Below are 26,078 nucleotides of genomic sequence, written 5' to 3' on the forward strand. Positions count from 1 at the left end.
TGTATGTACATGTATATCCAGGTTCTATGCAAGCTTCTGAGCTGACCTAACGTCGCTTACCCCAGTTCCTTGCACAATCTTTGCTTCGACAATCCCGTACACGGGTATCTCCTGTAACCTCTCGACAATGTGGTGTAGTGTGGGTAGTGCCTTCCAATCAAGTGCGTCAAACGCTATCTCGGCCGTCGAGGCAGTAAGCGTCTGCTCAATCTTCTTCTCCACCACCTTGCTGTCCTCATCGCCAGGCAAGAACGCAGTGTACTCGACATCCGCCTGTCCACGCTGCTTGCTACCCGCACTCGCAGTAGCAGGTATGTACTTGTGGAACAGCAGGCCATCGTCTCTGGGAGGTGCTGGCTGGACAGCAGGAGCCTCGCCGTTTGCAGTACCAGCTGGTTGCAAACCTGAAAGCTTCATGGAGCAGAACTTCGACGACATCCAACTCGCCTCCAACACGCACTTGTCGTCCGTCCTACTCACCGCCAGATCAGCAAATACCTTGGGAAACCCGAGTTCCTCCCTCCCACTCAAAATCGGATCCGCAAGGTTCTCAAACAGCACCGGCAAATACGTTCCTACAACCGTATCCCCATCCTCCTTCGTATACTCGATTCCATGCACATAGAGCCCGAAATGACTGTATCCTCGTCCACCCAGCCACTCGAGATTACCAAGCTGCGTGACTGCGAATGTAGCAAACGCCGTCGTATCCGTACTGGCAAACTTAAACTTGCCATTCGGCGGCAGCAAATTCTCCAACACCGTCCTACTCGTCCTTACTTTGACACTTGCCGTCGAAAACGTCGCACCGCTTCCATCCCTCTGCCTCCCGTAAAAGTCCTGACGCGGACCAGGCATGGGTCCAAATGCAGTTGGCATTCTCCACAGCAGACTCTTGTTATTCTCCCACTCCCATTTCCGCAGCATCTGGCTGGAATAGTGCCATTCGTCGTGGCCGAAATTGTAGTTTGTGAATTTTGTAGTGTCGAGGGGTGGGCCTGTGCCCAGGTCTTTACCGGCGACGCGTGAGTATTCTTGGATTGTGCTCGCGCGGTCGTAGCGACAGCGCTCGTAGAGTTTGAGGCGGGAGGGGATGGAGGAGTGGGGTACGCCTATGGGAAGCATGACGGCGAGGGAAGCGGCGTCTTCGATTGCTTGGCCTGCGCCTTGTCCTTGGTCTGATTATCATTAAACAAACGAGTTAGTTTCCGTTTCATTTTATTCTTCTGAAAGCGGGTTTTGGGAGGGTGAACTTACGTGGAGTAAAAGGATGAGCAGCATCACCTATCAAGACTAACTTCCCTTCTGTCCAACTAGGCAACTGCTCCATATCCAGCAATTCCCACACTTTCAACGTCTCTTCATCCGCCATACCCAGCAGCTTGAGTACCGCAGGCTCAAACTCCTTGTACACCTCCAGCATCTTGCCCAGGTTTCCTTGATTCTGCCAATCACTGCTTCCAGGCTCTTGCGCATCAATCTGGCTCTCAGACGTAGGATGAATGCACACGAAATTCAGAAGCGTATTGTCAGACGTTGGGTACACGACGACTCTCCTGTCGCGAGCAAAGATCATAATCAGATGGCCCTCTTTGTCTGCAAACTTGCGTGTCTCGGGGTCATCAAAGGCTTTTTGGCGGGGAATCAAGAAACGGAATGCACTCTTGCCACTACCAAAGACTTTGATGTTTTCTGCGCCTGGGATCCGCAGACGGGTTTTGGAATGGACGCCGTCTGCGCCGACGATGATGTCGCTTTGGATTCTTTCGCCGCTCTCCAGCACGACAGTGCCTTCTTTGGGGTCTACATCGACGACTTTGGAGCGGAGCTTGAGTACAGCGGGCTTGCCTTTTCCTTCTTCGCATGTGGCAAATCGCTTCAGTTCGCTGTGTAGACTCACGCGGTGGGCGAGTTGCCAAGGGTGCTGCCACCGTCCTGCGCTTTGTGATAGGTCTATACTAAAGAGTTCCCGCCCGTTGGGAAGCATCTGCGTTATCTGCTTGCAACTGACTGCGCCTTGTGCCTCGGGACTCAGGCCCATGCGGCGTAGAAGGCCATTGGCGTTGGGGGCGAGATGCACAGCGGCACCCAATTCATTGGAGAAGCCCGAGGCTTCGAGGAGAGTCACCGTGTGGCCTTGTTGTCGGAGGAATATTGCTGCACTCAGACCGCCGATGCCTGCTCCGCAGATTGTGATGTTGAGGGGCCTCTGGGAGGCGTCGTCGTGTCCGTTGACGCCATTGACATCATTGATACCGTTCGTGGTGGTACTGTTTGTAAAGTCCATAGTTACGGCGCAAGATACACTGGACGAAAAAGAAGACAACGAAGCGGTACCAAGAACTGAAAGTATAGAAGTGAAAAAGGATTGATCCTGAAAATCAGAATAAAAACCAGCGAACTTGGCTTTGATTCCCACTTTTTGCTCCTAGCTACACCGTGGTCACACCAAGGTTCGGTTCGTGGAAATAGATCCTTTTGCCCCCCCCCCTCCTCCTCCTCCTCCTCCTCCACTTCCCGGGAATAGTCTCTCCTGCAGGTGACCGCATGAACGCATGTTTTAGGCGTTCTTCCACTTTAGGATATGTTGGATCTCGCATCTGAATGGACGAGCGAGTTTTTGGCTGTTTAAATGGTGTATGTTGTGTGGCACGTTGTGAGATTAGGTTGCATTTGGGAAAATGCATGTCAGCAGGAATGCATTCACTGTACCGAGGGAACGATGTAGGTTAGTGGGTTATTACTAAGCCAGTTTCCAGATGGAGTAGATTGCTGTTTTTGCATCTCAAGTGTAATACGAGGAAATGTACATGCGCATCACTTTTCTCAACGACAAACCTCCTTCTACATTACCCCGATTTCCAACAGAACAAAAAAATAGAATAAAAGACCCAGCAACTCCCTAAACCTCTCAAACCCATTCAAAAGACTTCACCACTCGCCACCAAGTTTATACCCAACATTCCACACTCGCCCAAATGAATTCCTCCAAATCTTGGACATTGCCTATATCTCCCTGTTAGCCACTTCCCTCTCTCTCAAGCCACCCCCTTCTCCCTTCCCCCCTTAAAAAAAAGATCAATTGAACTCACCGACTCCAAGAGCACACCCGTAAACATCACCCCCACAAACGTCTGCTCAATCCCATTCAAATACACCCTCCTCTCACTCTGATCCAACTGCGTATTCACAGGCCTATACACCGGAACACGGCGATGCTGCGTCGTAGGCCAATGACTCGGATTGTGCTGTGCATTCGCTGCGGGATTGGGATGCGCATTTAGAGTAGCATCGTGGCCGCCTTCTGTGGTGTGGTGGAGATCGTAGTCTGCGAGGGTGGCGGCGAGGGTGTAGTGTGTTGGGTTTGTGGTTGTTGTTACAGACATTGTTTCGCTGTTTGTTGGGGGAGGGGGTATGGTGAAGGGGGAAGGAGAAAGTGGGAAATGGTACTGCGGTTTATTGTTGTTCACCGAAAAGACACGGGTGGAAAGGTTGGATGTCGGGGATTACCAAATGGTCGTGTTTCGTCGCGCTGGGAAGACGCGGAGGCGGCAGCGGGCGGGACGGAGGGGGGGAGAATGTAGTGGGGCGCTGGGGGTCGGAATGTGGGGGAGCATGGGTGTTGCGTGTTCCGTACTGGTAAGTCGTCGTCTCATCGCATTGCCGTCGGGTTGGGTGGGACATGATACCGGTGTGGTCCAGGGATGTTTTTTCGCGCTTACATAGTAGTAGAGATTTGCTGCTTTACTCCAGTTTTCGACAATTCTGTTGTGATTTTCTTTGCCTGTTCGGTTTTGCAGTCTCATCATGTCGTCGTCGCCAATTACCCCCGAAGCCGCGCTGGAGATCCTCCAGGCGACGGCCCTCACAGCACGCTGCCACAACGCCTTTCTCAGACAGAAGCAGCTCAAGTCGCTGCATGATGCGCTTCGTAATAGTAGCGATGCTATCAGGAACGCTATCAAACAGGATACGCATGTATCTGACGAGGAAGCAACTACAGAGGTTGCAGTCGTCCTCGACCTAGTCAAAGAGCACTATGCTTCCATTGATGCGACAAAAGAGCTGGAAGCGGAATACCGCATCACAAATGGCAAAGATGCCAGTGACAGAAGAGTACCGTGGGGTGTTGCGTACATTGAGCCGCAAAAAAGCCATACACCTTTCTTTTCGGTCCTGTCACCTTTGAGTGCAGCTATTGCAGCGGGTACCTGTGTAGCGCTCAAGGTAAGCATGATTTTTGGATTTCCTCTCAACGATTCACAGCTAACACAAAAAAAAGCTTGAAAACAACCTCCGAGCTCTCCCCTCTCTTCTCCGCAAGCTCCTCACCGAAGCCCTCGAATCTGACACCTTCCTCATCATCACCTCCTCCCCACCTGCCGACTCCCTCTCAACCTGCCTCCAAGTCCTCCAAGAGACGCAAATCAGCCAACCCACATACTCTCAGCACATCTCCCCTCAAGGCAAAGTAATCGCAATCGTAGACCGCACCGCGGACCTCTCCACCGCGGCCTCGCACCTCGTCACTGCCCGCTTCGCCTTCGGCGGCACATCCCCCTACGCTCCCGACATAATCCTCGTAAACGAATTCATCAAAAAAGACTTCCTTGAACATGTCCTGCAGCTCTCCTTCCGCTACCTCGCCGGCTCTGGCTCCCTCTCCAACGGCTCCTCTCACCCCAACTCCCAACAAAAATCATCATCATCACGGATATCCGACGCCTTCTCCACCCTATCCTCGTCAAAATCCTGGGATGTGACAACCATTTCCCAAGGCGACAACGGCGCCATCGTCGAACTCTCAAACTTATCTTCCCTCCCTCCAAAATCCACACAGCCCATTCTCGCAGTCTCGCCCATAACATCGCTCGAGCACGCCATCAGCCTCGTCGAGCAAGACCTCTCACCGCAGGACACCCTACTGGCAAGCTACCACTTCGGCGCCAACGCCACGGCAAAGTACCTCTCGCAATTCGTGCCGGCAGCCGTGTCGTTTGCAAATGGCGTCCCGTTTTCGCTGCTGCTGGGTCCCGCTGCCCCAGAACTTTCATCGCAGGTCCCCTTTGATGCGGAGAAGAGGTATACGGTTGAGCATTTTTCAAGGCTGGCGCCCGCGTTTGTGACGGTGCCGGCTACTCAGAAGGTGCTGCAGAGGGTGCTGGGGGGTAAGGAGGGAGCGAAGGTCGCGAGTGAGATGTTGGGTAAGGCGGCGCAGGAGATTAAGGAGGTGAAGCGGAAGGAATCGATTGCGATTGGATATTTTGAGCAAGGTATTTTGATTGGGTTGGGGGTTTACGGTATCCCGCTCTTGACGTGTATTGGGGCATCGTTGTTTTTTGGGGTTAGGGCTGGGTTGAGGAAGTTTGCCTTTATATAAGTTTCAGTTTTTTTTCTAATGAGGATTTGGATCGGCGGGTGGGTGGATATGATTCGTAGATGTATTCAGTCAATTTCTTTGTTGTTTACCTAGGTGAAATGAGAGAAGTAGATTTCAATATTCATTGGTAGTTAACCAAGATCCATAATAAAATCAAAGCATTTTTTTTTCTTGCTATATACATTCTTTGTGATGTACAAGGACATCATCATGGATCAGATGAGACCATCCAATGAGCATACATACAAACATACGTGCATACAAACAACGTAAATCATGCAAACCACATTAAACATCTGACATAAGAAGCCTAACTCGGCTTTCCATGAGGAACCCACTTTGCGGTCCAAATACGCAGCCTCTTACCCCAGATAAGCATGGGAATAGTAAGCAAGCCGAATAGGCCCATGAGCATGCCAAAGATGCCAAATGGCTCCGCCGGACCTTCATGCATGACCCACTCGCCGACGAAGAAAGACCAGGCAAAGCTAACCGCTGCGCGCGCCGAGGTGATGGCGACGAAGCAGTCACCAGCAAGGCTGCCATACGCTTCAATGATATAGTTGAAGCCCACCGATGGCGCTTGCATGAGACCGAAAGCGACAAGGCCAAGTCCAAACTGCAAACCCACCCAGCCCGTCGGCGAGGGGTTCTGCGCTACGAAGCCGAAGATGAGTGAACCGATGGTAGCGGCGAAGAGGGCAGGGAGAGCGGTGACGAGACGGGATTCTGGTTCAGAGAAGCCGTGCTGATCCTTCTTTGCGAGACGTTTGGTCGTGAAATCAGCGACGAAGTATGTATACACCTGAAATACCCAGGAGAATTAGTAAATGTCTGGACCGGAAGGGTTGCTGGGGCCCAAAAGACTTACACAGCCTAGGATAGTCCCAATGATGCCGCCAATGTTGATCAGGCCGACACCTTTGCCCCAGAGATATGGGGGTTTGCCAACAAGCTGAGGAGCCACTGTTGACATGGTTACCTAAACCAGGGTCAGTGATATAACTTTTGTAAGATCATTCGTATCATCTTCACTCACAATCAATCCAACGAGTCCAGCATACCAGCCTGAAACCAGCCACACTCCAGGTAGCCGGAGGACCTTGTAAGGAGCCAAAAACTTGGCACCAATGCCTGGCTGATATGTGATGAGCCTTAGCGAGCGGAGGTACGAATAGGAAGGGTACGTGGATGGTGCTACGGAGCCAGCAACGACAACACTCTCCTTTGTATCGGCAGTGATCTTGTTTGAGACCTCGTTGTCGGATGCGTATGAAGTCTGTGGACGGTCGTACAACGTCTCGGCTTGGAATACGAGGCAGAGAGCAAAGCTAATGGCTGAAAGGACAACATTCATCCAGTGTAGCCAGGAGAGACCCATGGGTCCGACAATGTATCCACCACAAGTAGCGCCGACAAGAGACCCAAAGGCAAGAAAGGAAGTGTAGATGGCCTACACACAACGCTGTTAGCATCCTGGTATGTGAAGAATCTTCTGTCACAATCACATACCATAGCACGTCCACGCTCGTGAACGAAGAATATCTCGCCAACCACATCCGGACTGACCGCGTCGGCAGGTGCTCCACCAATGCCCATGAATATACGCGCAGCCAGTAGACTATCAAAACTTGTCGCCAATCCTGCCCACATGCTCGAGAAGACTAGCAACAACAAGCTAAGCAGAATCACGGGGCGACGCCCAAAGGTATTTGCCAAGGGCACCCACCACAGGTTGGCCATTCCCAACATAAAGACATTGACTGCAACGAGGTATGTCAATTGCGAAAACCCTTTTGGAGGGAGCCCAAGTATTGGTGTCGACGCGTATATCGGCAAAGCACTAGAGATCGACGAGGCAGTGAAGTTGACCACAAAAGGGTGAATAGACATGACCGCGAGCATTACAAGCTTCCGCCATTTGGGCAGGTTCAGCGGGTCTGCTGGGTCTGATGTTGGCTGGGGTACCAGACGAATCTCATCTTTATTAGTCTGAGATGCTGTCCATTCGAGATGTTCTGATCAGGCAAATCGGTCAGCTCTGGCAACCCCGAAAGTTTGTTGTTGCGTCTTACCAACCAGTGTTGCAGTTCCAGGGGGCCTGGCATTGCGCACCTCCTCCTTGGAAAGCTTGAACGCCGCGCTCAGGGATGTCATTGCGGCTGATGGTACGTACCGATCAGAATGAAAAGCCAGCAAAAACCACAATGGTCACTGGATTGCGGGCACGAGAGCTTCTCAATCTAAATAGGCCAGACAGTACTACAACACAGACTTGCCGTCCTCATCGGTTTGGGTATTGGACGAATCGACATGGGGTTTACCCCAGTTTGATCTCAGATTCCGGGGTCATTCGGAATGTGGGGGGGGGAGGGGGGGCGGGAGTCTGTGTGGAGAAACTATTCTTCAAGTAGCTTAGAAATGCGGGGATATCGCTTTGTCCAGACCGCCCAGGCCTGAATACAATTAATAGTCATTGCCACTTAATGGAAGAGCAGAGCAGCTTGGCGTTCGGACCGACAGGATGAGCTCGGGTTGCGCGTGCATTTTACCGCACTGGGATAAAGCCGCCTGTGGGACCAAACAACATGCACGTCAAATTGCGTGTATCTACAGATAAGAGGGTATATTGCTGAAAGAGCAAGGTATTATTTTCAATGAGCAGTGACCGGCACTTATAGGATTATAGTTTACATAATTGCTCGCCTTCATGCATCGGTGTATTGTTGTGGCGATTACTTTATTGCCGAACGCAGACCTTCCAAAAGCTGCACCAAGTTCCCAACAAGTGGTGGGCACGGTTCTGAGGAATCGTGACGTGTCCGCAGGAGATGTATCAGGCCGTCCATAACCCCGCAGACATCGTTTAACTGGGTTGGGTTGTGCGAACCATATGTTCGTATCGATGGTATGCCCCGATCCAACGTGATAAATTTACGAGCGCTCAGGGAATCGTCTCCGTTAAGAACGACTGTGGTATCTATCTGTGTCGATTCTGGCGCAACAGATCGCTTGAGGAATCCATAGCACCACAGGATCAGCCCGGCATGGTAGACGGCAATGGCGTTGAAATTGTTCAACAAAGCCTTTGGCAACACTTCAGCGGCGCGCAAAACCTGACCAGCATGCCAGAGCGCTTGACGTGCTGAAGGAGTGTTGGCCCAGTCTCGTAGGCCAACGTATGCGATGCGCGCTTCTTCCTGCCCCTCGATACCTGCAAAAAGCTGAATGTCATCCAAAGGTGCGTTAAGATGAACCAGCATGATCTCTAGAGTTATCTCAACACTCTTGTTCATGGGTGGGCAGCTGAGTCGAAAATCCTCGAGCTGTTTGGTAAGATCTTGGTAGCGCGACGATAGTATGAGGCTGTTGTTCGACACGGCCTGTGAGCGAGATGTCACTGTGCACATCTGGCGGTATTCCCAAATCGCGCCCCATATCATGTACAGGAACGTTAGGCTAGCATGGTCATGGTGCGAGAGGTGCCCCAGATTGAGAAAGCATTCCATGGCTGACGGCTTATTTATTGTCATTGGTGGCAGGTTCAAGTAGGCCGCTTTCCAGCTTGTTGCTGATTTAGCCTGCCAAAGAGCGCTGGAACTCGGTAACGGAAGTTGCATCTCAGCATAAGATATTAGTGGTGGCTTGAGCAGTGCCATGGAGGATTGCCTATCAAACTCGAAAGCACGGTAGACCAATCGAAGGAATGATTCTTGCTGAACCCAACTGAGCCATTTGGTTTCCAATGCAGATCCTTGCTCATCTGGCTCCGGGCGGATTTCCTTCCATGTCGACCGGCGGAAGCGGGCGCCTCGCCGAAGCATTGTTACCAGGGGCTGGGTAAAACTTTCTGCAATCTCCATTTTCCGGCTGATGCCACTCCACATGCCCACTCCTAGCTGCAGGAGGAATGTCTGGAGATGTTGAAGATCTCTGATTGCTGTGTTATCCTCTTCAAAAGTCCTAGACTGACCCATCCTGGAAGCTTCGTGCAAAGCATATCCGAGTTTTCGCAGTGAGAAGTCGGGAATTGTGGCAGCTCCAGCGGATGCTATACTCGCAAGCAATTCTGGATTCAGTTTCGAGGGGGAGAAGGTTGGGAGGTGAAACCACGTGAGGGTGTCGAGGGATGGCGAGGTGAGGAAGTACTGGATCAGGCCATCTAGTAACTCTACGCTGGGAAAAGCGGATGCAATTTTCTTAACGTTCTCCGGAGTGCATGTTCCCAAGACTAGGGCCATCAATCGGTCACGGCTTACACGAGGAAGTCTGTAAACAAAGGTTAGATGGTGTCAACGACGGAATCATTGAATGAACAAGCTTCGTCTTACTTTTCCGCAACTACCCGGCGTTGTGCAATGTGGGCGCGCTTGCTGTCTCTCTCAGCATCCGAAAAGGCTAGGTTTACTTGTTCTGCGCTAGGGTTCCGAGAGCTCTGAGGAAGGTAACGCCATATGCTCTGCTTGAAAGCTTCTGCTCTACCTGGTGCCGTGTCGGTCTCTGGGTGAGAATGCTCGGTACCATGAGCATCAGTGGACGGTGTGTCGGCAGCAAAAGGGGCCTGGAAGTTGTACTGATCGAGCAGTCCAAGATCGAGATCGGTAAGACCAACATCGATGTCGAAACTCAGATCCAATATACCACGTGGAGTAGCCTGACCAGAAAGAAAGGCATCGCATGGGGGCATGTTTCGGAAGTAATCTGGTAGAAATGGATTCTGCGCCGGCGTATTGTCAAAGGGTGGGATGGAGGTATCAAAAAAGGACATTGCTGAAGTATGGTCTTGATCTTCAAAGTTATGGTTCATTTGAACCAGCCCATTGCCAGTGTTGGGTGGTGGCTGCATGGTGTTCATGACTGATGTGCTTGTGTCAGAGCCTCTACAACCAGCAGAGTCAGTTTTGGTACTATTAGAGTCCACTATGGACAGATGTTGAGAGTTGTGGAATGGTTCTGGTGTCTGTGAGGTTGTAGACACCGGGGGATTGGTATTCCCGCTCTGGCCAGGCAGCGATGAGGGGTAATCAAAGCCATTGGACAAATCGAGCAAGTCTTGAGCGGCATGGACAGCATCGATTTCGTGACTCTCATTCTCGTCGGTAGCAGTCGGCTCAGGTACTTTGCAGGGTATCTTCTTCTTCCTGCACCGACTGCATGGCTTCTCATCTTCACATCGGAGATGACTCTGGGAACAGGCTTCGCAGGCTTGGACCACTCTTGTGTCGCGAGATATTTCGCGCCTCTGCCGCTTGTTGGCGGGCTCTGTGTCGTGGTTTGCTACATGTCGCTTGAGCAAGTCTCTGCAGCATGTTAGATGAGTCTCACGGCAACGGTTGTGATGAGATGCTAGCACGACATCTTCACAAAGCACTCACATTCTGGCAAAGCCCTTGGAGCAGACCGGGCAAATGTACGGCTTGGACTTTGTGTCTGTTGAAGCGGGGTCAGTCTCCTAGGGTTCGGAGATGTGTATGTAAAATCAGGCGCGTCGAATGTCAGGACACAGCCATCTTGTTGGTGTTTGAACAAGAAAGGGTGACTACCTTTGAGGCATGTGCAGAGCAAGAAGACACCGACTATGCAGAACAAGCCTCGTAGCAGACAGGGGCAGTAAACTCTTTAAAGTGGATGCCAGAAGTCTGCGGAGCACCGAAGACGTTGGTCGCGAGCGCGTCCCACATCTCTCGCTCAACCACAGGTGCTGGTAGCAGGGACAAAGACTTACGCGCTCTCACGTGTCGGGTGAGGTGGTCAGCTCTGGTAAAGGAGCGCTTGCAAGTGCTGCACTGGAACAGACGTGCCTGTTCGGCATCGAGCTCGGCATGAGCAGGTTGACTATTTGGTTGTGCTGTGCTCACCTGCATCATTGGATGCTTGTTGCTATCGGGTGAGATTGACGAGGGACGGCATCGGGAGGTGGGAAGTGGAGGGAGATAACCTTACGTGTGGGGAGAGTGCGGAGTTGGTGTCGCGTGGTGTGCATTTGTCCGCATGCCGAGACGGGGGCGGGCCCGCATCCCGGCCTCGGCTGATCTGTGCCTGTCCCTCCTGTTTGTGGAAGCGGCGACCGATGCCTTCAAACACAGCGACGGACATGGCCCTCGTTTTTGCTCCTGGTCTCCGTCCCATTCCCTGTCACTTCTGTGGCAACACTGGAGCCTACGACTCCTTGTTCTTCTCAACATATTTGTCGCAGAGAATGCTCCGAGTTTTCGTCTGGTCTCGCTGATCATCAAAGAGTCCACACAATGCCTAATACCAGACTCGGGCGGGCTTACTACTGCTAGGTGCAATAAGACGCGTCTTGCTCGTACACATCCCCATCTCCTCCCCCACATCCCGACATTCGCCATGGGCCACATCCGCTCTCACGTAAAGCACCAGACCAGGACAGGTACAGCCTCCACATCATCCGCACTTCCAACCGTCCTTCTGTAGTCTCTATCAAGTGATATCCAAGATCGCGGCGACCACAGTACGCCCATCGCTACTCATCTTCGCTGCAACATACACACCACACTGCGTAGCCATGCCTGTCCCACCAGTCCACTTCTTCTCCCATGGCTCCACCATGATGCTCGGCGAGGAGTCAAAATCCGCCGACTACTGGAAAGCCTGTGGCGATGAAGCCCTCTCGCACGGCTTCAAAGGCGTCATCATGATGGGCGCCCACTGGGACGCTCGCGGCGTAAACCGCATCGACGTCGCCATGAACCCCAAGCCCACAAAGTCCCCCGTTGCCTACGTCCACCCCCGCAAATACAAGGACTACGAACTTGTCCCCGACCTCGAGAGCGGAAAGAAATGCATTGCCGCACTGAGAGAAAAAGGCATTGATGCGCGCCCAAACGACTCCTTTGACTGGATCCACGATACCTATCTCATCCTCATTCGCATGTTCCCTGAAAAATGCCCACCCACCACTATCATCAGTATGAACTCGCGATTCGACCCCCATCTGCATGCCCGTGTCGGCAACATCCTATCCAAGTTCCGCGACGAGGGATACCTTATCATCGGAACCGGAGGCGCAGTCCACAACCTCTACCGAAACCACTGGGGCCAAATGCTCCGCTACTCAGATAACTTCGCCCAGCCATATCCCCCAGAGGCTCCTATGCTTGAGTTCCGTCAGTGCGTCGAGGATGTGTTTATTCGGTGCTGCAGAAAGGGGGCCAAGAAGGGTACTCTGACACGAGGAATCACAAGGCTGATGAAGCACCCCATGTTCAGAGATGCACATGCTACTGACGATCATTACATGGCCGCGTGCTTTGTTGCCGGCGTAGTTGATGGAAGCAAGAGGGAGACAGACGAGGCTGTGCTTGGTGCGGAGGACTGGGAGTTGGTGAATATGTGTAATAGCCAGTTTACAATTGGCAAGTGGACTTAGAAAGTTTGTAACGATATCCATGGTAGCTTTTTTTTATGTTCGGTTCAATATACATACAAATTTCCTTGAACAGGTTGTAACTTCAACCGTGCATGACATCGGGATATTGAACGAAGAATGATATGAATCAGACTCATGTTGCTCGCGCCTCAAACAATTCACTCATGAGGTACTCCGACATGAACAACATGTTGATCGAATTCTCACAATATTGGCCACAGCAATCACACACAAGTATCACACAATATACCAACATCTCAAAACATTTATATTCTCTAAAAAGGCACACTACATAGCCCCTACTTCGGCGGCACAATAGGCAACGTAACACAATTCAGCGCCCTTTCCGAAAAATGCACATGATTCCACCCGCCAAACCTCTCCTCACTCCGATCCTCAGGATGCGTATGTTGGAAAATGCCACTACCCTGCGTATCCCCACTCGCAACCTCAAACACAATCTTGCCGCCCTTCTCCACAATCACGTTCGTGGGCCACACCTCCACATCCACGGCGTAGACGTCGCCGGGGACAACGGGTTGCACGTCTGTGCTGAAGTAGTCGCGCCAGGGGAGGTGGGGGCGGTGCTTGGGGTGCGAAGGGTTGGTTTTGCGGAGGCTGACGCGAAGCCAGCCTTTGGCGAGGGGGATGGGGTCGCCGGCTGTGCCTGTGTAGTGGACTTCTTTGCCTTCAGGAGAGATGTAGCGGAGGGTGAGGAAGAGGTCGATGTCAGTGGGTGTGGCGCCCGTGGCATGGGCTGAGAGCGAGACGTTGAGGTGCGCGACAATGTGCCCGGTTATTTCAGTTTCTTCTTCAAAGGGCGCGGTGGTGAATTGGAGAAGCTTGGGGTTGTCGAGAGTGCCGAGGGCTTCGTAGGAGAGTTTTTGTGGGCGGGTTACGATGGGTGCGATTTGGGTTAGAGTTTGAGAGGGGGTGAGGTAGAAGTTTGTGTAACGGGTTCGTGCAATGGGCCATTCGTTTTCGGTTCGTCTTTGATACACCTTTTCTTTCTCGGCATCGTCGAAGCCAACGTCGCCCTTGCGGAGAACCATGTCAACTGGAGGCAGCTTGCCCTTTACTGACCAGCCAACACGGTCCTCGCCCTTGAGGAAAGCATCAAGGAAGCTTCGTTGTATCTCGACTTCTTCCTTGTAGTAGAAGGGCAGGTCATGTCTTCCAGTGATCATTCGTAGGTATTTGAATTCAGACCCAGCGTGAACGTAGCCTTCGATGTTGCCGCGAAGATGAAGCAGGATACCGCCCCAATTGCCGACCGATAGGAGTGGTACTTCAATATCGCTCATATCGTACTCTTTGCTCGCGTAGTATAGCTCGTCACGGAACTTGTACTTGGCAGTGTCAATAGTTTGATCCTGTCGGTTCTTTGCCCGCACTTCGTCAGATAGATTTCCATCGACTGTGTCTGGTCCCCAGTTTCGTTCTGCGCGGCCTGGGCGACCATATTGATTTGTGATGACTTGACGGTTCCTGAAGAAAAATTGAATTAGTACTTACTTTCTTTTTTATAGAGAGGACATATCAGACTTACCACCAAAAGTCGATGAACTTGTTACTCAAGATACCTCCATGACGGCATCTGTCTCGGTAATAATCACTCATACCTTCCCACGGTATTATTGCGGCCAAGCCTTTGGGCCTGCGCGCTGCTACACGCCATTGCGATCCAGCGTAGTAGCTTATACCAAGCAAACCGACCTTTCCAGATGACCAAGGCTGCTCAGCTGCCCACTCGACGACATCGAAGAAAGCCTCGCTGGTTCCTCTTGACATTGTGTCTAGAAAGCCTGGCGACTGACCAAGGCCACGCTCATCAGCGCGCACAATGATGTAGTCATGCTTGGTCCAGAAACCAGGATCTGGTGTTTCCCATGCTGAATGATCAGAATGGTGCTCAGGATTGACTTCCGAGAATGATTTCCCGTGGAAGCTAGGAGGCGTTAGTCGCTGCGAACAAGATTCAGATATCACCCTACGTACTCTTTGTAGTGAATGTCTTTTCCGTACGGTCCATAAGTCACCAGCACAGGAAGTTTAGTACCTTCCTTGGTTGATTTCGGACGGTAAACATTGCAACGAATAATGCCCTTAGAGGATGTCTTCAACGGCACTGCAGCATTCTCCTCAAAAATGTAGGGAAACGACGACTCGTCGATGCGGTGCGCGTCCTTGACTTCCAGCTGTTCAGACATTGTGTAGGTGGTGATGGAGTATGAAGGAAGTCATTCTTTCAGAAATTTTGGATATAAAAGACCCGTCGTGACGCGTTACGAATGCCGGTGCGGGCAACGCGCCGCTGTTCCAAGTGCAGTGCATAGAGGGGCAGTATCGGAATGTGGGGGAGTGTACTACTTGCGTAGCGTCGCAAGTACCCCGCTAATGACCGGAGCGATTTCCGTACCACAATCCTCGCTGTGAAACAAGATGATTGAAATGTAGACTCTTTCAGTAGATCTCTGGGCGCTTGCCTCTATGTACATTCGGGGATCATGAGAGTAAAACCGTAGCAGGTTTCTTCTCAAGATTGAATCATGATTGCATTCAAAAAAGTTCGACACATGTTCGCTGGATGCCCAGAAACTTGCATCAATCGTGGTATTACATGGGATGTAACCAAATGAAAATCTTATTTCATTTAGAAAGAGTCTTGCTATAAAGAAATGTATTTTGATTGGTATTTACTAAAGCCAATGATGCAAATCCCACTCATGTATATATACTACGACGACTTCGGCACACCCTGCATTGTGCCATAATCTTCCTTCAAAACCTCACCATTGACTTCTACCGGCTTGCATTCCTGAAGCACGTACATCATCCGTCCCCAAGACGTCGAGCTCAAGTTCCTCCAAGCATGCATTGTGCCCCTCTGGATCGCAACATCTCCTCTCTTCATGTGTCTTGTCTCTCCAGAATCCAACACTAGCTCGAACTCGCCTTCCAGCACGACACCGTAGTCTAGCGAGACGGTTCGGTGCATTGGTGATAAATGGCCTGGTGCCACGTCTACGAAGCGGAGGACCGTTCCTCCTGAAACTACGAGACCGGGCGAACTCTCTAGATATGGTTTGTAGACTTGTAGGTCGGCATCGTTGTTTAGATCGACAGGAAATCCCTTTGTGACGTATCCCAGTCGGAAGTCTGCTCCTGGAATGGGATCGACTTTGTGCTCGTCGGGAATGGCATTGGAGAAGACGGCTTGCTTTGTGGCTGGGTCGTGGGTTGTGATGAAGCGATTGATCTTGGGGAGATCATTTGGGATATGGGTTGGAGGAGCCATGTTTCTAGAAAGCGGCAGCACGCGACAAGACGGTTTGTGGTATTGAAGAAGATGTTGATACGAAAAGATCTGTACTAGCAGAGAGATGTTTTACAGGAATTGAGTACTGATAGACTGTAACAAAAGAAGGATGTGAGACAGTGCCATCGAAAGACTCGTCGGCGGCCTTCCGATGTGGGGGATACATTTACTAACGAATATGCCACCTGCATCTGCCGACACAGGGCCGATGCATTTTGGGTGGATCCTGTTGCATGCTTAGTGCATCTGGGTATTACTTAGATTGGAGGTTCGCAGTAGCCGAGTGGGGAACAGGTATAGTACGACTTAACTCTTAGGGTAATGCATAGGAGGGGTTCACGGTTGCACCTCGGGGACTGAGGACGGGTGCCCAGTTCTGCTACTATCGATAAGAGGCATGAAGCAAACTCTACGCCAGGTGGTTACGCTGAGTCCAAGATTAAGCATGACGATTGCACCTATCCTGTTGTTTCCAGATTATGGGCAGGTAGACATCTTGTATCGAGGGGTAATTGAGGTGGAGATAGTAACGTGACAGAAGCACCTCAAACCGCTTTGAGTGGATTGCACATACACAGCTCTGTTTCTGCGAAAGGTTACACAGCATTACCATGTCTTGGTATGGCAATGTGAGTATCTGGTATCTGCAACCAATACTGCATTCGGTCTTCCGGTCTTGTCGGCTTCCATTACAAATCTATAGCGGGACTGGTCCGATGTGGGGGAATAACATCCGAAACATCGACCTACAACCCCACACATCCATGAACACCAGGCATGATACCCGGCCTCGGTAGAAGTTTGTAATCACAAGCTATTAATCTTTAGTTGTACAACAAACATTACATTCTTTCACAGTCTCGTCATAATTGAACTAGCTTCAATAATCAGTACTCTACAACCACAATGGCAGACAGCTACGCCTCACATTTTGGCATCAACAACATCCCCTACGGAGTTGCAAGTTCGTCAAAGCGAACAAATCCACAATGTGTCACTCGTATTGGTGACGAAGTCATCTTCCTTGCAGAGCTCGCTGAGCACGACACTCTGAAAGCAATTTCAGCACCACTATCCTCCATCCTCCGCGAATCCACCTTGAACAACTTCGCCGCATTAGGCAAAGACATACAATCCAAAGTCCGAACCAAAATTCAAGAAGCTTACAAAAGCAACTCGCACAAGGAGTACTCTGAACACATCAACAACGTGACCCTTCACCTACCCGTCCAAATCGGCGACTTTACAGATTACAGCGCATCAGCGAGCCATGTTCTCAACGCGGGAGAAGCCGTAATGGGCGTCCGGTCATATCCGCCCGCGTTTAAAAAGTATCCCGTAGGCTACGCAGGCCGATGTTCCTCCATCACTCTCTCCGGTGCACCAGTCACCAGACCCTTAGGTCAATTCATTGAAGACTACACCGTTCCCGAGAAGAAGATCATCTTCGGTCCATGCCGGAGTCTAGATTACGAAATGGAAGTTGCGGCCGTAATTGGCAAGCCCGTAGCGCCAGGCAGCTTTCTCAATGCCAAGGACGCCGACGAGCACATCTTTGGACTCGTTTTGCTGAATGACTGGAGCGCAAGAGACATTCAAGGCCTTGAGATGAACCCACTAGGCCCATTCAACGGAAAAAACTTCATGACATCCATCACGCCCTGGATCGTAACGCTAGAAGCCTTGAAGCCCTTTGAAGTACCTGCCCCAGAGCGCATGGAATCTGTCGCCTCTTTCATGGACGATCCCAGAAGCGCAAACTATAACATCCAACTGGAAGGTCAAATCATCCGCAATGAAGTTCAGACGACAACGTGCAAAGTCGGGTTTGAGACTATGTATTGGACGTTCAGGCATATGCTAGCACATCATACTATTGGCGGCTGTGGTCTTCGATCAGGAGACTTGGTTGCCAGTGGGACGGTATCAGGCGAGCAGAAACATGAGCATGGATGCTTGCTTGAGCTTACGAAGAATGGCAAGGCTCCAAGTAAGTTGAGTGACGGAGCGGAGCTACGCTTCCTTGAAGATGGAGACGAAGTAAGGTACATTGGTGTAGTTGGGGATGGAAGCGCGGGTGTCGGATTCGGGGCGTGCGTTGGTACTGTAAAGCCTGCTCGACAGATATGAGAATATACGGAGTACTGAATGTAAATCCTTTTTGCTTTTGTCGGCTTCGGCAAGTATCAGGCAGTGCTCATATCTCAAGGTCTGTGCAATCAGCTACTTGATTAGTCTTTCCGCTATTGACTTCTCGAAAAAGAATATAGCCCTGCATCATATCGAGTACTCCACTAAACATGCACTGTGTTGACAAAAAAGAAGTCTTGAGGTCGTGCCCGGGTTCTTCTCAATGTTAGGAATTGCAATCACATCAAGGTCGAGGAAGCATCTTACCGAACCGGGGTTATCAGAATGTTGAGAAGTCAAAATCTGAAGTGATAACCACTACCTGGAATCGAATGAGTGCATGCTCAATGGCGCAATAGATGTAGATCAACGTACACTACACAACCTATGGATGCTTCGAGTGGTGCAATATGTCTTTTTTTTGCGATATACTCTTGATATAGTTATTCATGCTAACACATAGCCAACAAAATCTCGATACATGTAACCGTGATAAAATATTAAAGCTATGACGTCTAGACTTTTGCAAGTGGACATCGTAGTGGGGCATGGTAGTTCTTCTAGGGCAAAAAGGAGGGGTCGAATTTACCGACTCAGGCAAACCTCAGCTTCCCTACGCCCAGAAACAACAGTTCCGCGATAGCGAACCCAGCCATCAGAAAGGCAAAAAGAAAGGTTTTTGTGATGCATACGAGCGGGGAGGATCGAACTCCCGACCTTCTGCGCTTTATATCTTAGAAGATGTAAAGCAGACATCATAACCACTAGACTACGCTCGCCAATGTTCTTTGATGACAAATGAAGAAAATTTATCCATTCTATTTTAGATGCAATAACCTTGACGAAAAGATGACAGATGGGACTTGAGAGTATCTAGTGGATCTGGAGAAATGATAACGGCATGCCTGGTGGGGCGCAGATTAACCACAACAGTTTACCAGACTGTTGCGTCCCACAAGCGTAGGCGGTTGCTACTAAAAAGGTACTAACTTGAGACAACAGCACGGCCTAGGATATTCCAGTATAAGAAGAGTGTATTAGAAAGATACAGTTTTTATTGCAAAAATGGAAAATCAAAAGCCGCATGCATAGACAACAAGGCGTGCCATCACACATCACCATCACGGCCGAGTGACGACGTTAACTCCGAGCAACCTCAGGCCTACCACGCCCAATCTTACCCACTCCACCCACACACACACCCACACCACCGGCCATGTCGCAACTTTTATTTTCACGGACGCCCGCGCTGCGGAGCGTAGTGCAGCGGTCCATCCCCGCCCAGTTCCGCGCCTCATACCATAGACAGGCGCCGCCGAAAATGGCATCGGGCGCAGCGCCCATCCGCACGCTACTACGTCAGACGACGCTGCGAGCAAGCGCCATAGCAGCACAGCGCACGTCGTCGTCGTACCCTGTGTCGCAGCAATTCTCAGTGCAGACATATACGCAGCAGCGGTCGCGCTCGCCGTCGCCGCCCCCACCGTACCAGGCGCGCAACACGTCGATACTTGCGGCGCCGGGCCAGTGGACGCGGTTCAACTCGTCGTATAATACGGTTTCTTCAGTCCGCACGTTTACGTCTACCACACGTGCTAAGTTTGCTGCGTCGACGGCGGAAGCCCCATCGTCGCTGTCGCCAGAGTCGCAGCAGGCGGTTGAGGCAGCGATCGAGGAGATCCAGGAGCTGTATGGGACGGCGAGGGACGAGTTTGAGATCGCATCCGAGGAAAGCGAGAAGAATACTACGTATGCGCCTGATGATCGGGCTGCGGCACGGGAAGAGCTAGATCGGCTACTGGAGTTTTACAGGGGCGTTTTGGAAGGCGAGGATCAGGCGGTTGCGGATGAGGTGAAGAGGAGGGTGGGACAGCGGATTCGCGAATTGGAGAATGCAGTTTTGGCTATGGAAGAGGAGGCTTTGCACGGTGACTAGGTTCGCCATATGAGGATGGCACCACTTTCAAACTATCATATTCCCGGTATCTACGTTGTTGCGTCTCTCAGAATGGTGCGAATTATACAAAGCACAAATGTTTCAATCATCAAATCGTTACTCAAAGCGTGCGTGACTGGAAAAATGCTCAAACTCGGGCAATGGATGACGGGGGCGCCTGTCTTGCCCGCCATGCAGTATAGCGTCAAGCTCGTCTCTGAACTTGGTCGACTGCGGTGGCTGTGGGTACGAGTCTCTTGGCCGACTGGGTAATTCCAAGCTGCTCTCGCCTCTGTCCTCTTGCATCTCGTCCTTGAGAATCTTGACTTGCTTTTTGATCTCAACCCACAACTCTAGCTTGTCCAGTTTTGAGTCAGATCCAGATGCCATGTCAATTGAGTCACCAACATGCGCTCTCCGGCCAAAGTTGGCGTGAAGAGTACCATCACCTAGTTTCATTGGATCTTGAGGACCCGACCACCTTTCTGCTTCACGGTCTGCTTCAGCAACACTCTTACCTCCACGAGCGGCGATTGCCAGAAGTGCGGCAACAAAAGCCTCTTGCATGTAAGCAAAAGAAAACTTTGGTGTTATCTCTGCAATCTTGTCACACAGCTCGTCAGGGAACTCAAGATTCTTGTTATCTTTGAGTTTGTTTTGCCAGAACTTGGCATATTGAACACGCTGATCGTAGTCGGGGTTTGAGAAGTAGTACTTGCGGTCAAAGCGGCTCGGCCTTTTCGAGATGCCTGGGTCTAATCTGTCGAGGTGGTTGGTAGAGCCAACCATAAGGATGCCGTCGTTAGACTTGAGACCGTCTACTTCGTTGAGGAAGTAGGACCGGACACTGTCTTTGACAATCGAGTCAAGGTCCTCGAAAACAAGGTAGCAGGGAGCTTCCTGGCGGGCTTTGGCAAAGATGGCTTGCAAAGAGTATTCGGGACCAGCAAAAGAGCTCAGCGAGCGGACATAGAGGGTAGGCACAGCCATCCTAGAGTCGCCATCTTTTCCGCGTTGATAAAGACTGTGCATCATAGCCTTGATGCTGATAGTCTTACCGTTGCCTGGCGGACCGTAGTAGATGACGCCACGCTTCCACGGTACCTTGAGATCCTGGTAGGTCTGGCGACCATCAAAGAAGTTTTCGACGTCGGCGATCAGCGCCTTCTTCATATCCTCGTCTAAGATGACATTGTCCCAACTGCTTTTCTGCACAGAGTTGTACAGCTCGGCGCTCTTCTCCCAGTAACCCCCGTCAAAGACCCATACCTCATTGTGTAGTTCAGAGCCCCACGTGGTCGCGTCCTTGATCAGCTCGTCCACCTTGTGCTCCGCGTTGGACAGGATGTAGTACATGACAGGAGCTGGGTATGCTCCCAAGCCGTCGCGCCCTTCAGCGAGGTACACTATGGCCTCCTGGTCCTTCCATTTGTACAGGTATTTGCCAAAGATGACGCGCTCGATCATGCGACCCGGGTATGGGTCGAGTCTCCTCGAGGGTGGGACATAGCTGCGTTGCTTGACACCAGGGCCGTATACGGGGTCTTTGACGACGTCATCGAGGGGGGTGACGGTTGCAAAGCCGGCCGAAGCGTACGCGAGCAGGTTGAGCTTGCCTTGGGGCGCGACGATGAGGTCGAGTTGGGGGTACTGGGAGCGGATAGCTTCGATGAGCACAACATCGGTGTTGACGCGCTTGGCCGACGAGTGGTCAAAGTATGAGAGGCTCGCCATGTCCTCGTGTCCTGCCTTTCCTGCCATGATGAAGTTGGATAATACTCTCGTGCTGGGTGGCAGACAGTGCTGTGGAGGTAGTAGGGAGCGCTGCCTTCACTGATGGTTGCTTCACTGACGGTTGCCTAGTATGAAGCTTCCAAGCTTCAGGCCGACAGCGCTGAACTGAACTCCGGGTAGCTTGTTGGGGGCTTCCCCGCCCCCCCGACCCCGATCGACGCCCCCATTACGTAGCACGTGTCGCCAACCCCAAATTCGCCTCAACACCATCGCACCCATCACTATTTTTGAGTGTTTGCTCCATTGCGCTGCTCAATACTGTTCGACTGGCTCCATGTGCACTCATGGCCGTTATTTACAACTGCGCGTGCCTGCCCATGTCCACCCAAGCCTGCCGTGCAAGCGACATGCGCCAAGTTTGTACCAAGCCGGCACCGAGTGACAAGGAACGCCACTTTTCTGCCCTGGTCTGTCTTATTGCGACGTCGTTGAAATTGTCCAATTTTTCGAGGCAGTAGTTAGAACTGTAAGGCATGAATATGTGCTTGCACAAGCCGGATGCTATCATGGCAAAGAGCACTTGCGACGATATTTGGCTACGTCGGATGCTTCACCGGGAACTGTTCGGGTGATGAATCAGCTCAAGGCATCCTCTCGCGGCAATGATATGTATAAGCAGCGAACAACATTGACTCACTCAGGTCGCCTAGCCATGTAGAAGAAATCAAGGGCGGTGAACCTCGGGAACATGAAGACATGTATCAGTAGTTCCCCGGAGGTTGTGTGAAATATTCCACGGATCACCGGAAGTCGTTTTGGCGTCGGATGGCTGGCGACGGCTCCTCTCCGCTTTCCAGGCATCCTGACCTCTGGCACGCTCTTGCGCAGGGACGAAGTGGAGTCCCCCAGATCTTACCTCTCCGCAGTCCAGGTGGGCCTGACTTCCGAGTGTTCCAAGGGCTCGTTTTCTAAGGGGCTCATCATACTGGTCTCTTGCAACAGATTCAACATGTCGGAGTTTTCTCAACCAGATTTTCCTTATTCTATCATATACACCACACCTGGCTTGATTGGCAGGACGCATTCATTGTAGAGCGGCGTATTGAATGTGTTGCTGCTAGAATAGGGCACTGTGCCCTGTCCCATACAGGCACCGCAGGACGCCTCGGTTGTTGGGTTGTGGTCAGGGCATATGAGCATGCGACGCAGCAATACCACAGCATCCCCAGAAAATGGCCTGCACTCGGTATTAGCCTAAATTGCTAATACAAATGTGGCGCAATCTCACCGAGTCGCATGTAAAGCCCGCAAACCCCGTGTGCAAATCCATGGCGCAAGTAATGGAGACGGCACGACCGCATGCAGGTCGAAGGAAACAGCTTGACACTTCTCCCCGTTCGTCCGGAGATTGCAGCAGCCAACATGCGTCTCAACCGTTTGTTCTAGCGTGTAGAGTATGACTAGAGTTGCTCCACTTGCGGCCCACAAGAACAGCAAGAATGCGACTTGAGACACTGCGCTAGCATTCCCCATTCCGCGAAACATCGGCGAAACTGCTGCTCGTCATTTCGACAAACCATAAGCTACAAGTTCCAAACTTTCTGCGACGACATACGAACATTGTCTGGACTGCTGTTGCGATGCCTTCACTGGCCCGTCTAGGCTGTGTTGTGTCATTATATTAGAATATGCCGGCCGTGCCGCCGAGACTCTTGGACAAAGCTTAGCTGCAGGGCCACACGCACAATGCCGTCAGCCCATCCCCTCCGCGGCCATTGAAACTCATGCACCCACGAGAATGGTGGGATTACTCAACTAGTGGATTGCTTACGCAACGGCACGAGTATTGTCTTCTGCGTTCTAGATGAAAGAAGCTGAGAGAGAAAGTTGCCCAGCAACAAAGGCCCGCTTCCATGCCCATTGTGATCCGTCAGATCCAGCTCCCTCGGTAGCCGAGCGTGGGAGCAACGGGTGTCCACTTTTTGCAGCCATCATCGAGCCGACTTTGCGTCCAATTTGGCAGAGTAGAGTAAATCGAGCATATGTGTTGGTGCACGAGCTCCACCCCTAGGCATTTTTTGCAGGGTCCCTCTTCAAGGGTGAACCTGCAGACCGCCAGGACGCAAATCACCAAGCAGTCCGTGTGCTATACGATGCATTTGAAAAACTGCATCTCGCTCTCAACGGTCGCATTCAAAAGGGGAAAAGAAGAAGAAAACAAAGGCATCCACAAAGTGTGTTGACATTGTCTTGTCATGGGTCAGTATGATGTAATGCTTGGGACTTGGACGGGCGACACGGCAATCGGGAATTGGCGTTGCAATGCATTTCTCCGCGTCATGACGAGCTTCAAGAACGCTCATCTACACGCGACAGAGTACAGCTGGCTCAGTTGGCTCAGCCGACGCACCAATCACCGTCTTGACTTTTTTTTGGCCACCATCCGTCCTCGGGTAAGGGAACATTTGGTGCCGATCCCACAGCGCAGGTGGCTTCGACTCGACCTGTCTGTCGTTCGTCGGCCCACTGTGCGCTCGGTGGGTTGACCATCAGTGGATACACGCGCACGCGCTGTCCTTTTACCCGGTCTGGAGAGGCGTCTATGGGGAACTCTCATGAGTGGTCCACTCGAGCACTTGTTTGGGGTCTTACTATCCACCCTTAGTCGCGGGGCTAGTCGCCCGTACAGGACCGCTCATGGCGCTCATCCTTGCGGTGCATGCTCGCGGGCCTAAACATATATATTACGCTCTCCGCTCCCCCCCATCCCCATCCCCAGACTTTCTTTCTCTCAACCTTGACCATTAGTCAGACCAATTAGCGCGTCAACCCTTCTGTCACACATTACTCGGCAATCATGGCGACAGCTCGTGAGCACAACGACGTCGAGGTAGGCTCTCGCTTCAATCGCTAAATGGGCTGCCTGTGTCTAACTCTATCCTATTACAGCGCGGCGCGAGTTTTGAGAAGAGCGTAAACGGCACCAGTGCAGTCGATCACGCTGGAGCAAGGCCCAAGCAGAGGACGCCCTATGACTATGGCGGCAACCCTCTTGCCCATGTTGCTACCAATGACCCAGACCTTCGCCTTGCCGCCTTTGGTGGTGAATTCCAGCCTGGTCTCTACCGCCCGCCGAACCGCAAGTTTGCCAACCCAGCTCCCCTGGGTCTCTCGGCTTTTGCCCTCACCACCTTTGTTCTGTCTTTGATCAACGTCAAGACGCGCAGCATTGGCCACCCAAACATTGTCGTAGCGCTTGCGTACGGCTACGGTGGTCTTGTTCAGCTTCTGGCTGGCATGTGGTATGTATTATCAAGTAAACTGGAAAAAGATTCCCTGTCTAACACGCAAACCAAGGGAAATGGCCGTTGGCAACACATTCGGTGCTACAGCACTCTCATCCTACGGAGGTTTCTGGATCGCCTTTGGTATCGTTCTCACGCCTGGTGTGTTTGAAATCGAGGAGATTCTCGTCAAGAGCGGAGATTTCTACAACTCATTTGGTCTCTTCCTGATGGGCTGGTTCATCTTTACCTTCCTCCTTTTCCTCTGCACCCTGCGATCCACGGTCGCTTTCTGCTTCCTCTTCTTCACCCTCGACATGGCGTTTATGCTCCTCGGTATTGGATACCTCCAGGCCGACGCCAACGGCCCTCAAGAGTCGTGCATTGTTGCTGGTGGAGCGTTTGGCCTCATGGCCGCTTTTACCGCTTGGTACAATGCGCTTGCTGGTATTGCGGATAGTTCCAACAGGTACGTACTTGGTCTTTTACCATCTATTCGTCGAGAGGACAGTATGCTAATTATTCCCCCTCTAGCTTCTTCGTTATTCCCGTCGCCCACTTCCCCTGGTCAGAGAAGGGCCGTGAGCGTCGTAACAAGGTCGACAACTCTGCCGCTCGCGCTGAGGCCGAACACCTTGCTTAAGAACATGCGAACTATTCCATGTATGAGTTTCATGTTGCCCTGTAAACCAGCGCATCGTTGTACGAGTTGATGGATCTGAAGAGGAAGAAATAAGATATTTTGTCATGAAAATCAGTATTCCATCTGGCTGCTGCATCGGGATATGCAAGCCACCGTACATAATGAGCGGATTATTTACTCTTACATTTTTTAATACCAATTTCGAAATACCCAATACCTACCGAACTACTTCTCTAAGAATTGAAAAATGAATATCAAA

At 51.5% G+C, this 26,078-nt stretch overlaps 11 protein-coding genes across 11 annotated transcripts; 5 read left to right on the plus strand and 6 right to left on the minus strand.

Moving 5' to 3' along the window:
• Positions 1 to 24: 24 nt before the first annotated feature.
• Positions 25 to 2,287, minus strand: COCCADRAFT_8331 (uncharacterized protein; the record flags this gene model as incomplete). The annotated part of the gene is made up of 2 exons (XM_007718049.1): positions 25 to 1,178; positions 1,258 to 2,287. 2 exons carry the CDS (start codon positions 2,285 to 2,287, stop codon positions 25 to 27), a joined length of 2,184 nt encoding a protein of 727 aa, XP_007716239.1.
• Positions 2,288 to 2,931: 644 nt separating this feature from the next.
• On the minus strand, positions 2,932 to 3,386 carry COCCADRAFT_106507 (uncharacterized protein; the record flags this gene model as incomplete). Its single annotated transcript, XM_007718055.1, has 2 exons — positions 2,932 to 3,006; positions 3,093 to 3,386. The coding sequence occupies 2 exons, from the start codon at positions 3,384 to 3,386 to the stop codon at positions 2,932 to 2,934; spliced, it is 369 nt and encodes a 122-aa protein (XP_007716245.1).
• A 421-nt stretch (positions 3,387 to 3,807) lies between these two features.
• COCCADRAFT_106502 (uncharacterized protein) lies at positions 3,808 to 5,380 on the plus strand (the record flags this gene model as incomplete). Its single annotated transcript, XM_007718056.1, has 2 exons — positions 3,808 to 4,227; positions 4,283 to 5,380. The coding sequence occupies 2 exons, from the start codon at positions 3,808 to 3,810 to the stop codon at positions 5,378 to 5,380; spliced, it is 1,518 nt and encodes a 505-aa protein (XP_007716246.1).
• A 310-nt stretch (positions 5,381 to 5,690) lies between these two features.
• On the minus strand, positions 5,691 to 9,621 carry COCCADRAFT_40170 (uncharacterized protein; the record flags this gene model as incomplete). The annotated part of the gene is made up of 5 exons (XM_007718057.1): positions 5,691 to 6,185; positions 6,252 to 6,362; positions 6,420 to 6,833; positions 6,893 to 7,398; positions 8,319 to 9,621. 5 exons carry the CDS (start codon positions 9,619 to 9,621, stop codon positions 5,691 to 5,693), a joined length of 2,829 nt encoding a protein of 942 aa, XP_007716247.1.
• Positions 9,622 to 11,909: 2,288 nt separating this feature from the next.
• On the plus strand, positions 11,910 to 12,773 carry COCCADRAFT_29473 (uncharacterized protein; the record flags this gene model as incomplete). The annotated part of the gene is made up of 1 exon (XM_007718058.1): positions 11,910 to 12,773. One exon carries the CDS (start codon positions 11,910 to 11,912, stop codon positions 12,771 to 12,773), a length of 864 nt encoding a protein of 287 aa, XP_007716248.1.
• Positions 12,774 to 13,072: 299 nt separating this feature from the next.
• Positions 13,073 to 14,983, minus strand: COCCADRAFT_106493 (uncharacterized protein; the record flags this gene model as incomplete). The annotated part of the gene is made up of 3 exons (XM_007718059.1): positions 13,073 to 14,261; positions 14,323 to 14,721; positions 14,772 to 14,983. 3 exons carry the CDS (start codon positions 14,981 to 14,983, stop codon positions 13,073 to 13,075), a joined length of 1,800 nt encoding a protein of 599 aa, XP_007716249.1.
• A 527-nt stretch (positions 14,984 to 15,510) lies between these two features.
• On the minus strand, positions 15,511 to 16,071 carry COCCADRAFT_106517 (uncharacterized protein; the record flags this gene model as incomplete). The annotated part of the gene is made up of 1 exon (XM_007718060.1): positions 15,511 to 16,071. One exon carries the CDS (start codon positions 16,069 to 16,071, stop codon positions 15,511 to 15,513), a length of 561 nt encoding a protein of 186 aa, XP_007716250.1.
• A 927-nt stretch (positions 16,072 to 16,998) lies between these two features.
• On the plus strand, positions 16,999 to 18,222 carry COCCADRAFT_106526 (uncharacterized protein; the record flags this gene model as incomplete). Its single annotated transcript, XM_007718061.1, has 1 exon — positions 16,999 to 18,222. The coding sequence occupies one exon, from the start codon at positions 16,999 to 17,001 to the stop codon at positions 18,220 to 18,222; it is 1,224 nt and encodes a 407-aa protein (XP_007716251.1).
• Positions 18,223 to 19,438: 1,216 nt separating this feature from the next.
• COCCADRAFT_29477 (uncharacterized protein) lies at positions 19,439 to 20,158 on the plus strand (the record flags this gene model as incomplete). The annotated part of the gene is made up of 1 exon (XM_007718062.1): positions 19,439 to 20,158. The coding sequence occupies one exon, from the start codon at positions 19,439 to 19,441 to the stop codon at positions 20,156 to 20,158; it is 720 nt and encodes a 239-aa protein (XP_007716252.1).
• A 117-nt stretch (positions 20,159 to 20,275) lies between these two features.
• On the minus strand, positions 20,276 to 21,919 carry COCCADRAFT_8340 (uncharacterized protein; the record flags this gene model as incomplete). The annotated part of the gene is made up of 1 exon (XM_007718050.1): positions 20,276 to 21,919. The coding sequence occupies one exon, from the start codon at positions 21,917 to 21,919 to the stop codon at positions 20,276 to 20,278; it is 1,644 nt and encodes a 547-aa protein (XP_007716240.1).
• A 2,830-nt stretch (positions 21,920 to 24,749) lies between these two features.
• On the plus strand, positions 24,750 to 25,819 carry COCCADRAFT_29479 (uncharacterized protein; the record flags this gene model as incomplete). The annotated part of the gene is made up of 4 exons (XM_007718063.1): positions 24,750 to 24,782; positions 24,842 to 25,194; positions 25,250 to 25,645; positions 25,711 to 25,819. The coding sequence occupies 4 exons, from the start codon at positions 24,750 to 24,752 to the stop codon at positions 25,817 to 25,819; spliced, it is 891 nt and encodes a 296-aa protein (XP_007716253.1).
• Positions 25,820 to 26,078: the final 259 nt, after the last annotated feature.

Source organism: Bipolaris zeicola, assembly GCF_000523435.1.
Source record: "Bipolaris zeicola 26-R-13 unplaced genomic scaffold scaffold_210, whole genome shotgun sequence".
Lineage (NCBI taxonomy): Eukaryota > Fungi > Ascomycota > Dothideomycetes > Pleosporales > Pleosporaceae > Bipolaris > Bipolaris zeicola.